The 17,831-nt window shown below is 37.0% G+C and overlaps 2 protein-coding genes across 14 annotated transcripts in view; one reads left to right on the forward strand and one right to left on the reverse strand.

Moving 5' to 3' along the window:
- Positions 1-17,831, forward strand: part of LOC147836337 (uncharacterized) — a 432,239-nt gene that overhangs the window by 185,072 nt on the left and 229,336 nt on the right. The window lies entirely within an intron of this gene.
- The window catches only part of rptor (regulatory associated protein of MTOR, complex 1), a 236,070-nt gene that overhangs the window by 80,790 nt on the left and 137,449 nt on the right, over positions 1-17,831 (reverse strand). For all 13 annotated transcript variants that reach the window (XM_087257152.1, XM_087257149.1, XM_087257147.1 and 10 more), the window contains exons 19-21: positions 11,493-11,613; positions 11,146-11,286; positions 8,531-8,686 (exon numbers count right to left, since the gene is read on the reverse strand). In XM_087257152.1, coding sequence (XP_087113278.1) covers positions 8,531-8,686; positions 11,146-11,286; positions 11,493-11,613 — 418 coding nt within the window. The remainder of the gene's footprint in view (positions 1-8,530; positions 8,687-11,145; positions 11,287-11,492; positions 11,614-17,831) is intronic.

Below are 17,831 nucleotides of genomic sequence, written 5' to 3' on the forward strand. Positions count from 1 at the left end.
ATATTCCCTGGATCATACTGATGCTTATATCTTAAGATGTTTCATGATATCATAAGACTGAATAACTGAAAAGAATGAACAATATTTCCATATACAACAATAGTTAGACTGTACTTCAGTTTCAATGTATTGTTATAACAGTTAACACTTTACTTGAAGGGAGCGTTCATAAGATTGTCTTAGAACCTTTATAATCATGACATGACACATGTCATGAATGTGAATGAGATTTTATGCATGCTTTGTTAAGTTTCATTTGCTCAGTTATGACATTTCAAATGCAAAGATGACATTGTTTGTTATGACAACCTGACATAAACCAATACACCATAACCCTAAAGCAAAGATAAAGAAAAGATAAAAAGACTTTTGTGATGTAAATGTTTATGTTGAGTTGTCATAACAAACAATGCCATCTTTGCATTTAAAAAAACATTTTGAGAGACAACTCAGTAATTTCTTACTATGGCACTATGTATAATGCATACACATTAGTTTATACAGGACAGTTTATGAACAGCTGAGTTATAACTTGGTCAATGGATTAAAGCAAAATAATTACTAATAATTAAAAAAAAAAAGATTACATTGAATAGTTTAGGTCACAAACTATTTCACTATTTCTTTTGTTCTAATAAAACAACACCACTGATTTATACAATAGCAATGTAATAGATGTCACCTGTCTTTAATTAGAAGCTGTTATTGCTATTGTTAAGAAATGGAAACATGTTGATTCAAATCTGATATTTTCACTCCTGTGCTTAGAGCAGTCAGCAACTGCAGCTGACATTATCATAAACATTATTGTCTTTTCTTCTTTCTCTTTCTATCAATTCTCATAAATTGTTATTCAATCATCATCTGCAGCATGCCATCTAACAATTCAGTTCATCATGCTCTTCAACACATTCCTTCAGCTATGTAAATTATGAGATGAATTTGCATTGTGTCCATGTTTGCATAACCATCCAATCTGCTTGACTCTGTGGCATATCGGTACTGGAGTGTGTATTTACGCGTGTATGAACTTCAAGAGCTCCTCTGGCATATGAGTGTATCAGCGCATCTATGACACATTCTCTATGGACATCTCTACTTCACTTCACTCTTCATACACTTTTCTAGACCCACACAACAGTAGCATGTAAGAAGAGCAGATGCTAAACTATAAAACATGATGTTCAAAGCTAATTTACAACCTTTACTTTGAGATCAGTATATTATAATATTATGCAGTAATACACATACTTTTCCAGGAAACATTAAATACCTCTACATCTAGTTACTGTGGGGAAAATACTTAATCAAAACTTAAACACATTTTTTTTGTAAACAGTTCCAGGGCAGCAATTCACATGAAAATTGGACCAGATGTCAATATGAATCTACACAGATAAAGAAATCATACACTTACAATCCATTAAAACAGTTATATTCAATAAAGTGAAATAGGAGAAGAAAAAAAGTACTGAGAACACAAAGAAACAGCAGTACACCAAGGCAAGACAAAGCAAAACAACAGCTGATTTCAGTAATTAGTTTAATCTCCTATTTGTGCATATTAGAATCAGCCGGAGTCATGTTCAATGACCAATTTTAAACCTGCTATTTCTATTAAAGATACTAAAAAAAGCTGATGTGCTCATCTATGGTCCTCACAGAGAAATAATATTTGTGAAAAATTCCAATCTGGATTTAGAGCAATTCATTGCCCAAAAACAGCACTCCTAAGAGTTACAAATGGCCTGCTCCTGTTGTCCGATTGTGGTTGTAATTCTCTTAGACCTCAGTGTTATTAGAACTCAGTGCTGCATTTCATACAATCCATTATAATATTCTCCTTATTAGGCTTGAAAATTATGTTGGTATTAAAGAAACTGCATTTGCCTGTTTTTTTGCAGCAACGTTGATGGTTAGTGGAGCATGCTAGATGTGTGCTCTCTTAAAGTCCAAAACTATCTTCTTTGCCTTTCTTAGCTATAATTCACCAATTTTTTCATCTGTCTTTTGAAGATTTAGTCATTGGTGACAACATTATAGTGGGCTAGTGTCTGCTTTCATATTTGGTGTCTGATTAATATTTGCTGGTAGGGAAAATCTATTTGTTCACTTCTGCTATTTATACTTTAATTTACATTTTATTTTATTTATTTATTTCACTTAACTGCAAATTAGAAGAGAAAATTGATAAAAAGCACACAAGCATACTGACAGTTATAGGTAACTTACTGTATATTGTTATGCATCAATGATGCTAGTATTTGGCACAAATCCATCAATTTCGCCTTTCTGGCTGCTCTTTCTATGAATGAATTATGTAGAAGCATGCATGTTTCCTCTAACGTTATATTTTATTTCACAACAATTAGTCTATCAGGCTTATTGGCAAAAAAAGATAAATCACAGTTTAATTTGTTATTATTAGATTATTTTTTAATTTCACCTATCTTGCTGTGCATGAACTGTTGAATGGTCAGCATATGAAGCAGCTAGACTAACCTAGCTTCAGTTTTGATTAAATAATTTTGTAATCGGTTGCGTATTATGTTGTGAATATACCCCTGTAACACATACTGCATTCCATTTTTGTCTGGCTTTCTCGAATATCTCACCTGCTTGCCAAAAATGACTAATTATATCCCTGGGAATGTCTGACACTGGCACATACTCTACATATTGTAATAGATGTGCCAGGCACGAAAGCTTGACAGGCATAGCAACAGTAACTAAGGAGGGCGGGGCTTAGCAAAGGGTCAATTTGGTTATGGCAGAAAATATATTATTTTGTAGAAAATGTGCAACATTTAAGAAAAAAAATGAAAGGGCTCTTCACCTTGAATTTGTTTCAAATAATTGTGTTAAAAATTGCAACTAAATCGTGAGTAAGATTAGTATTGTGAATCGTATTAATTCGGGAATCATGTGAATCGTTACATGCCTACCGGTGTAAGAGAAAGTGACCAAAGGTACTAATGTTCCAATTTTTTTGTCATTGTTTACCTCAGCCCCCTAGGGTGTTACATCACCATCCTAATCGAAACTGGAGACCAACACCTCCCGTTTCTTCTTGCAACCAGAGATCACAGCAGAAGATGCTGAGCATCTTTCCTAACCACACCCTAAGCTGTCCCAGGCTTTGGTCTTGTTTTTCCATTCATCAAAGATCCTCCGACTCAAACTGGTTCTCTGTCATCAACTAACTTTAGCATCAACATCAACTGAAGCCTCAATATACTCTATTAGCTCTCTTTTTCAAATAGCAAGACTGCAGATATCTTAATATTATAATTAATTATAAATAATTGTGATTATTAATATTTCCCTCTTGAGCTACTTCGCAGCAAGAATTAACTGACCAAATGAACTAGATTTATTTTAAATCTGCACAATATTATAAAACTCCTGCTTAAATTTTCGTTGTGCAGATATTTGTTAGAGTCAGGCAAAAATTGGAAAAGTCAAAGAGAAGAGGAACAACAGTCAATCCTGATTTAACTGGTTAAGCATGCATGGTAATTTTAATGTATAACTTCTACAAACTTATAATGCATATGATTTGGATAACACCTCTCCAATCCAGTTCAAGGAATCTGAGTCCTCCATAATACACACACTTATTAATTATTCCTACTTGTCTTCCTCGTGATGGAAAGTATGTGCATTATGTGCCCATAATGCCCATTGACTAATCCGGCCCTGCCCATCACTACGTCTAACCTCACAAGCAGCCTTGCACACATATTGTATTTAGGGCTGCTTTCTTGTGGGCTGTTGTACTTGAAGTTGAGGATGGGTAGATGGTTTTGGTAGATGATAGTGTTCATGTGTCCTCTGAATACATGTTTCAAAAAATGTATGACTGTGTTTTTAATTATACAATATTTATCCTGTTGATTTTGAATCTTGTACCTAACAAATATCCTCATTTAGAAAAAAAAAACTGAAACTAATACTGAAACTAATAAAAACTAAACTAAAACTAGGACATTTTAAAATATAGAAACTAATAAAAACTAGGAAATCTGCCTCTAAAACTAATAAAAACTAACTGAATTTGAAAACAAAAAGTCAAAATGAAATAGAAACTAAAACTAATGAAAAATCTAAAACTATTATAACCTTGGCCCTCTGGCCCGTTATACAGCACACGTACCGCTAAAGGTGCCTACACATTGAACGCGTCAAGCGCTGGGTGGCGTCAGCACAGCCATTCATTGTGTATGTGGGACATCAACAACAGAGCGCAAGTCTGCGCTGAGGCACAGAGCGTCGGGCAAGGGTGGCGTTTGACTCCCGATTTAAAACATTTTTAATTCGAGCATCAAAACACTGTGACGACATATACGCGTGGCCAATATTAGAGCAGCCAGTGCCGGGGGCGGAAGTTCCCGATGTGGAGTAGAAAGCTAAATTTAGCTGCTGCTAAGCGATAGAAGAAGCACTTCCGTCCGAGACACTTTTCGTTCGTGTCTTAAAAACACGAACGGAAGGGAAATGGAGCAGGCTCGATGTGTGGCAATCGTCCCGCAATTGAGGCAGCATTTTTCTATGAGTGCCGGAACTGTCTCTTTTGATTGTCGAAAATGCCGAGGCATTGGCGATACTCGGGGCTCGAAGTGTCGGCATTATTTAATTATGATTATTATTTCACCAGTATTATACCAGTCTTTCTTGTCAGTTTTAACAATTTACGAATTACATATTAAACTTTTTTAAAGGGACACCACGGAGAAAACTCTCCTTTATCGCTTAGCTCAGCTCAGCAGGGGCTTACTGCTCTGCATCGGGAACTCCGTCCAACCTAAAAACAGCTTCTCTCCTATTGGCCGCGCCCAGATGTCATCACGGCATTGACGCCAGGTCTGCTCTGGCTTCAATGTCTGCTTGCGCCTGCTTGCACCTTGACGAGCGTTAGACAGCGTCAAAAACGCGTTTAATGTGTAGGGACCTTAATACTACAATTCCCACAATTCTGTTCTGGCGCGCCAGACTCCGGAGCGCGAAAACACCCCCACCTCTTGTGTTGACGCTCAAATTCACCCTCCCGAAAAATGGTCAAACTAAAAATAGAAAACAGAAGCTTTCAAGACAGATGGGAGACAGACTACATGTTCATCATGGTAAAGAATAAACCTATCTGCCTTGTATGTGGCACCAACGTGTCTGTATCAAAAGAGTATAACATACGACGACACTTTGAAACGAGACACCATGACAAGTATAAGGATCTGAACGCAAATGAGAGACTTAAGAAGGTGGAAAAGATGAAAAAAGGTCTGATGTCACAGCAAACTATGTTCACCAAAGCAAAATCCCAAAGTGAAGCTGCAATAAAGGCTAGCTTTATTTTGGCGCAGGAGATCGCCAAATCAGCCTGGCCCTTTAATGAGGGAGAGTTTATAAAAATGTGCATGGTCAAAATATGTGAGGTCGTTTACCCGGAAAAAAAACAGGCATTTTTAAATGTTAGCCTGAGCAGAAATACTGTAGCTGAGCATGCATGTGAACTTGCCACCAATCTACAAGAACAGCTGATGAGAAAGATTTTGTTGCATACTCACTTGCTGTGGATGAGAGCAGCGACACCTCCGATACAGCCCAGCTGTCAATTTTTATTCGTGGAGTGGACAAGAATCTTTGTTACAGAGGAACATTAGGACTAAAATCCATGCATGACAGGAAAAGACATCTTTGAGGAGGTATCCAGATGTATCGATGAAATGAAGCTGCCTTGGGATAAGCTTGTGGGACTGACCACTGACGGAGCACCCGCGATGTGTGGTCAAAAGACCAGATTGGTCGGCAGGATGCGAGACAAGATGCGGGAAAAGCAGGCAGGTGAGCTTACAGTTTACCACTGCATCATACACAAGAGGCTTTGTGTGGAAAAGCCTTGAAAATGGCTCACATTATGAACACTGTAACGCAAGTTGTCAACTTCATAAAAGCTAAAAGTTTGAATCACCGTCAGTTCAAGTCTTTTCTTGAGGAGTTGGGTGCAGACCATAGCGACATGCCCTATCACACAGAGGTGAGGTGGCTGAGCCGAGGAAAAGTTGCAAAGAGATGTTTTGAGCTGCGTGAGGAAATTTGTCTTTTCATGGAAAGCAAAGGGAAAGACACAGAACAGAGTTCAGGGATGAAAAGTTCCAATGTGAGCTTGCATTTCTATGTGACATCATGAATCATCTCAACACGCTCAATCTGAAGCTTCAGGGGCGCGCGCACATCATCACAGACATGTACAACGCCGTGAGGGCTTTTAGAACCAAGTTGCGCTTGTGGGAGAATCAGATGCAGCAGGGAAACCTGGCTCATTTTTTGTGCTACCAAGTCACGAAAGAGCAGACCACTAATGAAGTTATTACTTTTGCACAGTTCGCTGAAAAACTCATCCTACTTGGCGCTGAGTTTGCCCAACAATTTGCCGACTTTGAAACCCAAAAATGTAGATTTGAACTTTGTAGCAACCCCTTTACGTTTGATGTGAATAACGCACCATATCACCTTCATTCAGTCCTGAGGATTTCCTCTGCGCAGAGCCTGACTCCAGAAATTGATGCACTTGCATGTAAAAAGCGATGCCAAGTATCTGGCTTGGACCCATGTGCATCATCAGAGTAAATGAACAGTGATAAAAACTAAAATGGATAAATATTATTTCATTTACTGATGGCATGGTCTGTTCAAAGTTGAAAGAGATATTTTTTTTAGGTGTTGGCCTTGATGGTCTGTGATAAAAAGATTTAGGTTATAATTAAAATGAATAAAGTTAAATATATAGAAGCCTGATATTTTTTCAGTTTTTGTTTTTATTATTTTCTTAAACCTGTTCTGGTTTCAGTATTTAAGCAAAAATTCAATTGTAATATATGAGGATGATTAATACAGTAGTTTACTGTATCTTAAAGATAATAAAAACAAATTAATTAATAAAAATAATTGGACTGGCCCTCGACAATGTTCTTTTTTTAATTTTGGCCCTCTGTGAATTTGAGTTTGACACCCCTGATCTAGATAATGCCTCTGAAACCTATGCATGCATGAATATACTATTTTAACTATTCCATTATACAGGGTTGGCCATTTATATGGACACCTTAATAAACTTATTGGGAAGTTCACAAAAAAAAATGGTGAGCTTGGTTTTACCGTAACTTTATTCTTTTATGAGTCATTTACAAGTCCCCTCACATATGCTAATGTGCCACAAACAGGACAGTAATATCACCAACTATTCCCATTTTATTAAGGTGTATCCATATAAATGGCCCACCCTGTAGTGCAACATATTAAAACAGCTTTGTTAGAAACCAGGCTCAAAAGTGCTTAGTTTCTTTTTATCTAACCATGTTCATATAATCAACCTTCTGTCTCGCTACAATCAAACCCCCTCACTAAAATCACAAAAAAACTCAGGGATTCTAGTTCTAACCTGAATAGCAAAGTTGACTAAATGACGTCAACCATTGTTATATATGGCTCCTACATTTTGCAATAGCCTTCCTGATAATGTCAGAGGTTCAGGCAGACTTTCTCATTTTAAAACTCGATTAAAGACTTATCTGGAGCAAAAAGCAGTCACCCTGAATTCTGAATTTAGGGAATATTCTCAATTCTGAATGGGCACCGTTCGGACTTCAACCAACATAATCCTTCATACCAAGGATTGATTGCTCTCACAGGAGGTATAACCTGTCTCAAATCTCACACACCAGGCCTAGCTCAAACAGAAGATTTCTCCAAAGAGAGATTTAAAATCTTCAGCGGCTTCCATAAGCCAAGGTCCAACACATGCACAGAAAGACACGCTCTCATGATGACACTACAGACTACAAACCAATCTACGCCCCTATGTTGCCCCAGCTGTTAATTATTTGTTCCTATTGTCCCTGTCTGCCTGCTTGTTCTTTGACATTTAGGCTGTGTTCTCGTTTCTGATTTTTGTTTTTTTGCCTGGAACAACCCCTGGTCTATGTTTTGTGTTACCAGACATTAATCAGTCTATGTACTCTGACTGTTTTCCACTTGCCAGACACTTGCTTGTCTATTGGATTGGCCATTGTGACTTCTTATGCTGAGTATTGTTGCTACTAATCTGGATTTTGATAAAAAGCTGCAAAAGGATCTACACTTATCTGACTCTTCATCACAACACAATGGTTATTATGAGTGTTATAAAAAGGATTTGTTTCATATTGGCTACTAAACAAGCTTTTCTTACAGACAAACAGATTGGTCTTAAAATTTGCTCAGATACCTATTTGATTATGATATTACAATTACACAATGTAAGTAATAAGAAACATTGTCATGATTAGTTATAAACTGATTCAGTGTCAGTAGAGGCACAATCAACACTCCAGTTTATTCTATTTTTTATTCATTTTTGCCTGTATAAAAGGTTGGCCAAACTATTGAACGCTCTCTTCAATGTTTTATCTGTTGTCAGCTGCATTTTTTTTTATTTCAAACAGTTGTAACAACCAATAACGGTCTTGTCTGCTGCTGAAAAAGGAAATCTTACCAATGAGAGAATTTAAGGATGAGTATGAGCTGACTCTTCTCATCTTGTCGATGGTTTCAAAGGAGAGAAGGTATTCATCATTATCAGGACTGCCCAGAGTGCTGCTGGCACTGCTACTGGTACTCAGGTTCCCTGGAGAAAATGCTGCCGGACCACCTAAAACACACATTCAAAAATGACCAATGCTGGGAACAGAGAGGATGGGCGAAATTACCAAAATTATAGTATCTGTAATTTTACTTTACAATATCAATATAATTCCAAACACATTGTTTATAATAAAACTTTCAATAACGATTTCAATGCTAAATTATTGTTATTAATTACTGCAAATAAAGATTGCAATACTAAATTCTTCTTTTTCTTCTTATTATTAAAGCTACACATTATCTAGTCAAGAGCAGTAAGCTATTTTCTCTTCTTCATTTGTTATTTTTCATTCACAACAGCAGATAGTGTATATTAATCTGTTAAAGATTAATAATTGAAAATTGTTGAAAATTCACACAAACATTACAACAAAATGAGAAGGAGTACAGGGAACAAGAAATGACAGAACTGAGATTTTTACTCACTCACTTTCTGTTTCATGAACTATATTTACATGATCATGGTTATCTTTTTACTTGTATTTGACCATTTACTTTACATTCTAAGGGACACACCTGGGTCTATTCTTCTTACCTTGCTAAAGGCCGGCTCCCACTGTGCGATTTTTTATAATCATGAACGATTCTAGCATGTCAGACTGCACGACCATGGTTCTCATGTCAGACTGTAAGATCTCAGCTGTCATAAAGTCAAACTGAATGACAATGAAGATGCACCAAATATGAAAGAAAACGCCCCCCCATGACAATATCACTATCCCAAGTCTTGAAATGATTCCTCATAGCAAACAAAAACACATTGTAGTAGCAATTTTGCACACAGCAATCTCAATAATAAAACCAGGAAGAAAAAAACTGCTTTGATATTTCCCCACGGTCATTTGATTGTCTCATGGATTGCGTAACTAAATTCGGAGCTCCAATTAGTTCTTGGATTGACGCTCATCCCAGATGTTGTCACATTGCAGAAAAGTGTCTGAAATCTTCGGACACTGCCAGAAATTCATCGGAAGAAAAATCTGATCGCAACGGGCACTAAGTGGCCGGTAAAATAAGGTGCCGGATCAGATATCAGAGATATTGCTCTAGTGTAACCCCGCCGGTCCTATATCACCCAAACCGCTCCGAGCTAGGATCGAACCGGCAACCTACATCACCCAATCTCCTCCGAGCTAGGATCGGGCTGGTGACCGGCATGGGAGACAGTTGCTCTAACAAAGAGGCAAAAGACCATGGCCTTTAGCGTCTGTCGCTTGAGCACCTTTAGAGGTCAGAGGAGTGAGGTTTACCTGCACAGCACTTCACTAGCTGGCCTCCATTACACTGGCACAAAGTAATGTGCCGGTAATAACATCATTTGATTAATATTAAATTATCAATGTGAGCAAAATCACATAAATTTTTTAGCAAACTGTTTGTTAAATATGATGTGCAATAACTTTCCACATTTGTTGTGGGCTGGAAAATTTGTGTCAAGAATATTTAGCAATTTATTTAGTTTTACTTTCAGATTTTTTTTAGGATACTCAAGTATCGTAATCCTGTGGCATAAGGCATAACTGGCTGTTTAAATAAATTTTGCATCAAAAATGCATTTTGATTTTGAAAACATATTAGCTGTCAAAATGGATGCATGACATATGCATAAATTATTGTTTTAAAAGAAAATGTGAATATAGGCCAAACATATTATCACACACTCACAAATTGCACTAAAGCAGCTATTTTGGAATGAAAATTCCAATAGAACAACAGTATATTATAGGTTTGTAAAATAAACTATTAAAAGTGCTGATGATTGTAATAGTAAGTGTTGTATTGTCATCTTTCAATTTGTATCTCAGCCTTAATGTGCTTTTTAGATAAAAAAAAAAAAAAAAAAAAAAAACCAAGCCGCTGCTTGCCATTGCGACAGCAATAAGATCCAATGGGCGGCTGATCGCTTTCACTCCAAAAAGGTAGAATCGCGGGGCTACTGCTGGGCTTGCTTTTGCAATGGAACATTCTATTGAGTGTCGCCTCTTAGTGATTGTAAGGTGTCACTAATAAAGGTTCTCTTTGAACCCTTTAGGGAGGGCCACCCTCACAATCCCTCAGAATTTGTACTTTTTACATAATTTTTTCTTTAAAGATATTTGTACTATTTTGCTATTTTTCTCAAAATAATACAGTACATATAACCTAAAATACCTATGAAAAAAGCCTGCTCCTGAAAAGGATTGAGATACCATACCTTTTGCTATGACAACAATTCTTGGATGAGTTTTAAAGAACAACACTTTCCTGGATCATGTCAAATAATCAATAATCAAATCCAGCTAATTGAGTAATCCATGTATGAAGAACAGACAACTGAGCACAAAGTATATTTAACTTTGTGGGCAAGAATATACAGATTTATGCTGTGGGTCAGATAGCATGCAAATAGGGACCCAAGCTCTCTTGTAATGACATTACAATTACAGGGATTTTATGCTTAGTGATGCAGAGTGGTATTTGACTTACCCTCCTCATTTAGGTTGAGGTTCTGAAGGCTCTTATTAAGGGTTCGAGCAGTGGTGGCAGCTCTGAGGTTTGTGTAGGAGTTCACTGATCTTAAACGAGGAATGGCAGGACTGTCCCTACTTGGAGTAATGTTTCCTGTTTCTATGCACCACCAACAACAACAAAAAAGTTGTTAATTTCGTGCTGAATACCTGACCAACCAGTTATACTCGGCAAATTCAACAAGTTGAAAATTTAACCATAATTTTAGCATCTACACAGTTCTCACTGATATAAATTAGCATAATGCAAAAAAAAAAAGTTAGAATTTGTAAAGCTGTCTACCAAACACAGTTATAAATAATTACCTGTGGAATTGGCAGGTGAAGGCACAGCGTAATTCTTCTCTTCCTCCATGAACTGCAGAGCCACAGTGCAAAAATTACTCTCATACTGGACCACTAAGTGACTTAGAGCAACAACCAGCTCCTAAAGATTTTAAAAGAAAGGTTGAAAAAAGTTAATAGAGCTCATATTCTTTGGTTCATTTATGTTATCTTAAATCTGATTCATACACTGCAAAAAAAAAAAAAAAAAAAAAAAAAAAACAACTTTTTTTTACCTTAAAGATATGGTGGTATTTTCTACTGTAGATACTACAGTATTTTACCATATGATTAGGCCCACACGGAAGAATTCCGCAGATTTTTAGCCCATCATTAATTCAAACTATTTACTTGAGTAAATGTGTGTAAATCTATATTTATTAAGTTTTTTAATTAACTTCAGAAATGTTACCCAACCACATATGGACTAATATGTAAATGTTCATTTGATTTATTTAAAATACAGTTTCTAAAGTAATATTTTCTGTCTTTTAGTTGATATATTATAGGAGAGTCTTGCTTTGTTTACCAAATAAAGTTAATCTAATTAGATCCACATTTTAAACATAAATAAAAGTTTAAAAGATATTATTTTTTTATTTTACATATTATGGTTTTAGTTATGATACTCCCAAAATAATTCCACAGAAATCCGCAGATGTTTCCCAAAATTCTCAGCAGAAATAGCAATCAACATACGTAGATTCTGTCGGGGCCTACATATGATGTACTGTGACATTCATCCAGTACATCAGAGTTCGTTACAGGGCATGAATGAAATGTTGCTGAATGTAAGTGAAACTGCATAACTGCTGTTGAAGTAAAAAAAAATAAAAATTAAAATATACCACCCAGAATTACTGGAAACTTCGGAAAAAAACATTAGTGTGGTGAGGTAATGATGTTAATTTATGTACTATAACATGTAAAACAGGAACTTAAAAAAAGAACATTCTAAAATCAGAATCAGAATCAGTTTTATTGTCAAGTGTGCTTTACACACGCACACAAGGAACTTGTTTTGGCTACAGAAGCGTCCAGTGTCCATAAAGTGACAAGTAGCAACATAACATAAATATGAAAAAAAGATGATAAACATTAAACAGAGATGCAATTAGTCAAGAAATCTGGATGTTGAATTGTATGTACAGATTTGTTATAAATATACAGGTTGTACGGTGCTGTGTACAAAAGCGTATAGAGAAAGCATTGCATTGTATATTGATAAAAGGTGCTTTGTACAAGAGCGTATGATAAAGTATAGCACATATTTATTGCACAGTTGGGGAATTTTTAACTGTTCGTAAGGTAGATGGCCTGAGGAAAGAAACTTTTGCTGTGTCTGGCTGTTTTTGTGCTTGGTGCTCTGAAGTGTGAGGCGTCTAGCGTGATTTTGCGAGCCCCTTTACTCAATCTGGAAGAGTAAATTTCTTGAAGAGTAGGAAGGGTGGTGCCAGTGATGTCCTTCAGATATGCTAGCACCAGTCTTTCGAATGACTTCATGGCCACAGATGTTAAGGCAACAGGTCTGTAGTCATTGAGTCCTGTGATCTTTGGCTTCTTCGGGATTGGGATGATAGTGGAGTGCTTAAAGCAGGATGGAACTTTGGGCTGTTGCAGTAATCTGTTGAAGATCTTTGAGAAAATAAGAGCAAGCTGGTCAGAGCAGGTTCTCAGACAGGCTGGTGAAATACCATCTGGGCTTGGTGCTTTCCTTCCTATCTGTTTACTGAAGGTGTCAAATCTACAGTAGAACATATTCAGCTCGTTTGCAAGATGTTTATTGCTGTTGTTACAGTCATATGTATATGCCTGTTTGTTTTGCTTGTGTGTGCGCTCTCTTTCTCTCCCTCTCTCGCTTGCTCCCTCCTCCTCTTTCTGTCAGTTCTCAGGTTCGCCCATTCCAGTATCCCATTCGTCCGTGAAGACGTCAATCTCAATTATACCTTGTGACGTCATCACCTTCACAACCAATCAGCACAGGAGCTCAAAGTTTAAAAGGGATGCGAGCGGGGAAGCTCGTTCTGCTTTTGCTCTGCCTTGCTTGCGGTCTTTGCTTGCCTTTGTGTGTGTTTTTGGCTTGTTGTTATGTGCTGTGATGTTGACGTGAACTTAGTTTTGATTTTGGTCTTGTTCTTGTGTTGATTGCTGTTACCGTCTTGGATGTGTATATGTGACAATCCCCTGACGTCTGTCTTCAGCCTGTCTCTTGGATTCGAGGAGTTTAGATGTCACGTGACATACATATTACATCACGCAGATAACTCCACTGTCTAAACACACTAGTTTAGAAGTGAGCGCCACCCGCTGTAAGTTTTCTCCGTATATTTGGTTAGAAGAGTAGATTAGTTATAGTGTGAAAACGCTGAAGATGTTTTGTTTGTTTATTTTGTATTAGACAGTTTAGAGGGTAATTATTAGTTAGAATTGGGGTTTTTGTTATATTTCTTTCATTTGTTTGGCGCCACTTAACTCTCGTTTCCCCCACCATCTTTAATCTATATTGATTGATTTATTGTATGTTGTGAGATCTTGTAAATAATACTTTATAGCTTTTTGACTTCCTTTCACTATTGTAAATAAATTCACTTATTTTTGCAGTATTTTGGTGGTCGTGTTGATATTTTGCCACCAACTGACCACAAAATATTATCACCTTAAATGTTACCTTTTAAACCCTAGATACCAAAACTTAGAAGTCGTAACACTGTCGATGCTGGGAGATGGTGTCTTGCAATAAGTAAAATCTTTTAAGCCTCTCCACACTGATGCAGGGTCATTGGCAGAAAACTGGTTTAGCAGCTTATTGGCATAGCTCTTCGTAACCACACCAATCTCCTTTGTCAGTTCCTGGCCTGATTGTGCATGATTCTGTCCCCACTCCTGTAGGCATCCTCTTTGGCCTGACAAAGCTAAGTCTGAGTTTTGATGTGAACCCTGGTTTATCGTTGTTAAATGATAAGTAGGTCCTGGTAGGGATGCATAACTCCTTACAGAAACTGATGTATGATGTTACAGTCTTTGTGAGCTCGTCCAGGTCTGTGGCTGCAGCTTCAAAAACACTCCAGTCAGTGCACTCAAAACAGGCTTTTAAGACCTGCTCTGTGTTATTGGTCCATCTCTTAACAGTCCTTAATACTAGCTTACTAGTTTTAAGTTTTTGCCTGTAAGTTGGTATAAGATGAACCAGGCAGTGGTCGGAGAGTCCTAGACCTGCTCTGGCGATGGAGCGATATGCATCCTTTATTGTGGCGTAGCAATGGTCCAAAATGTTATTGTCTCTTGTGGGGCATGTAATGTGCTGTTTGAATTTAGGCAGCTCATGTGTGAGTTTTGCCTGATTAAAGTCACCAAGAATGATTAAAACAGAGTCCGGGTGTTGTTGTTCTGTCTCTGTGACCAAATCAGCCAGCTGTTGCAGCGCAGTACTTACATGTGCTTGCGATGGAATATAAACACAGACGAGACTGAACGAGGAAAACTGTTGCGGTGAATAAATGGCTTACTGTTAATGAAAAGCACTTCCACATTAGGACAGCACATCTTCTTTAACACAGTTACATCCATACACCACCTTCTGATGATGTAAAAGCATGTCCCACCTCTGTGCGTTTTGCCTGTTGACTCCGTATGGCGATCTGCTCTGTACAGCTGAAGGTCCTGTAGGTGTAATGCACTGTCCGGAATGGCTTCATTTAGCCAGGTTTCCGTGAAACACAGCGCAGCAGAGTTGTTAAAGTTCTTGTTTATGCATGTGAGCAAAAGTAGTCCATTTTGTTAGGAAGAGAGCGGAGAGTCCCCAGATGGATGCTGGGCAGTGCAGTTCTGAAGCTGCGCTGTCTCAGCCTGATGAGTGCGCTGACTCGCTACCCTTGCTTGTGCGTCTAGTAGCATTTCCTTAGTGCAGCTGCTCCGTCAACGATAATATTCCGCAAAACGCCAGAGAAATCAAAATCCACTTTTTGATTAGTTGGTGTACAATGCCGAATTGTCAGCAGCTCGTCCCTGATGTAACTGATCGTGTTTGAAAAACATAAAACAGGACAAACTAACAAAAACAGTGCAAACACTGGAGAGCTCCACAGCAGTGTCGTTCTCACAACTTTTAAACTCCATACTGGTAATACATAAAAAAATTTAAGTAATGCAAAAAACATTATCTTTTCAAATTAGATGTAACATTAAACTGTAATGTACATAACTAACTATAACAATTTAAGTGTCATGTAGGGAATTCTGAGAAAGTGAATTTTTCTTTTTTTCCCCATATATTAAGAAAGCCTACTGTTACCAGATTAAAGATTTTTACTGTATCATTTTTACAGTTAATTACTGTTAAAATTACAGCCCTTAGTTTTTACAGATCAAATTTGGTAAAGCTTTGAGTATACTGAGACACATTTTTTTAATTCTGTTTTTTTAAAAATAAATAAATGAATACACTATTCATTTAACACATAACTTATATTTGACCATTCATTTCTTATTTGCAAATAAATGAACAAGTTTTGGTTTAATGTATGCTTTTCAGTTTAGTGTTTTGTTTAACATTAAGTTAAGAGTTTGTAAAGATTGTCTATGGCACTGTCAGTGTATTTACAGTGTATGAAAGTATAAGAAAGTATTGCCATTGCCTTGGAAGGCCTAATAGTAAAATGTCCAAACCAGGCTTATTGGAAATACGTGCTTTAGGCTTCTTTTTTGCAAAACAAATATGCTGCTCCAGGACCATTTCATTGAAAGTTTCAGAAGACAAATCCACTAAATGGCTCTACATTTTTGTAAACCTAAAATACCTTACTTAGTAGAACTTATTTAGTATTCACGGTTACTGAATTTAATGCAAAATAAAGCAAATGTTGCATTATGTTGTGAAGTTCGCAATTTCATTTTAAATTGCTGCAGATTTCATGCACATTCTTGGCAATCAGGACACTATTCAAATTCCTGTTTGCCACAAAGTGTTATCTTCATAGATTTACATTTAAAATCAGTATACAGGGTGGGTCATTTGTTTATATGGATACACCATAATGAAATGGGATCGGTTAGTGATATTAACGTCCAGTTTGTGGCATATAAGTATATGTGAGGGGGCAAACTTTTCAAGATGGGTGGTGACCATAGTGGCCATTTTGAAGTCGGCCATCTTGGATCCAGCTTTTGTTTTTTAATAGGAAGAGGGTCATTTGACACATCAAACTTATTGAGAATTTCACAAGAAAAACAATGGTGTGCTTGGTAACTTTATTCTTTAATGAGTTACTTTCAAGTTTCTGACCACTGCGTACAAACGAGGTATAGTGCACGCATAAATTAGAGCTCAAGATTAACAGAGACCTATTTCTAGAGCAGTGGAACAAGCATCCCAGGGAGCATGGACAAAGTGGTATCTGCTTAAGTGGAAGATCACATGGGCAGAGTTATAAAGACTGGAGCCATACCACATCTCCATCTTGTTGCACTGTGTATGACACCCTTCCTTCACCATCTTATTTGCACTTCTGGGGATTGAGAGATGACCCATACTGCAAGCTCTGAGGCCAAAAGGAAACACTGGCACACATATTGTCCGGGAGTAAAACATCTTTAACCCAGGGTTGATATAGGTGGCAATATGACAAGGTGCCATATCCATTGAGAGGGTATCTTAATTGACCCTTGCTGATTCAATTGTAAAGAGGCTCAAGAAGAAGTTCAGATAAAAAAATCTTCAGCTTTATTAAGGAAGGGGCAAAGCCTGTCGCATCTAGGACAGTAGCAAAGTCAAGCTTGATGCAAGCCACAGCTCTTGGGAGTTGAGAGTCAAAGTTCGAAAAAAACTTCAGTTCCCAGATGTGGTTTACACAGCTCTTCATCCAGATATTGTCTTGTTTTCAGATAAAGATAATAAAATTATTTTAATTAAGTTTGCCATAGGAGGACGGTTGTGAGTACTTGCGTTATTTATTTATATATATATATATATATATATATATATATATATATATATATATACAGGGCTTTACATTAACTTTTTTAATCACCGGCCACTGTGGCTAGTAGTTTTCCATTGTTATTAGCCACTCTGCATTTTTACTAGCTATAATTTTGTTGTTAGTAAAATATATTTTATATGCATAAATTTGACGTTGACATGCTAAAATTACTTGATTTAAATTTTGTGTTATGTCCACATGCGTCCTCATTCATTTCACTTTTTGTGTGTCGAGTACGAGTTTGCTTAATGAGCACAAGCAAATGGGTCATGTTTTCACAGTGTTATATTGCAATTAGTTTTTATTTCACATGACTTTTTTAGAGCTCAAAATTAACGATGTA

The sequence above is a fragment of the Danio rerio genome, chromosome 6 (assembly GCF_052040795.2).
Source record: "Danio rerio strain M-AB ecotype USA chromosome 6, GRCz13ab, whole genome shotgun sequence".
Taxonomy (NCBI): Eukaryota; Metazoa; Chordata; class Actinopteri; order Cypriniformes; family Danionidae; genus Danio; species Danio rerio.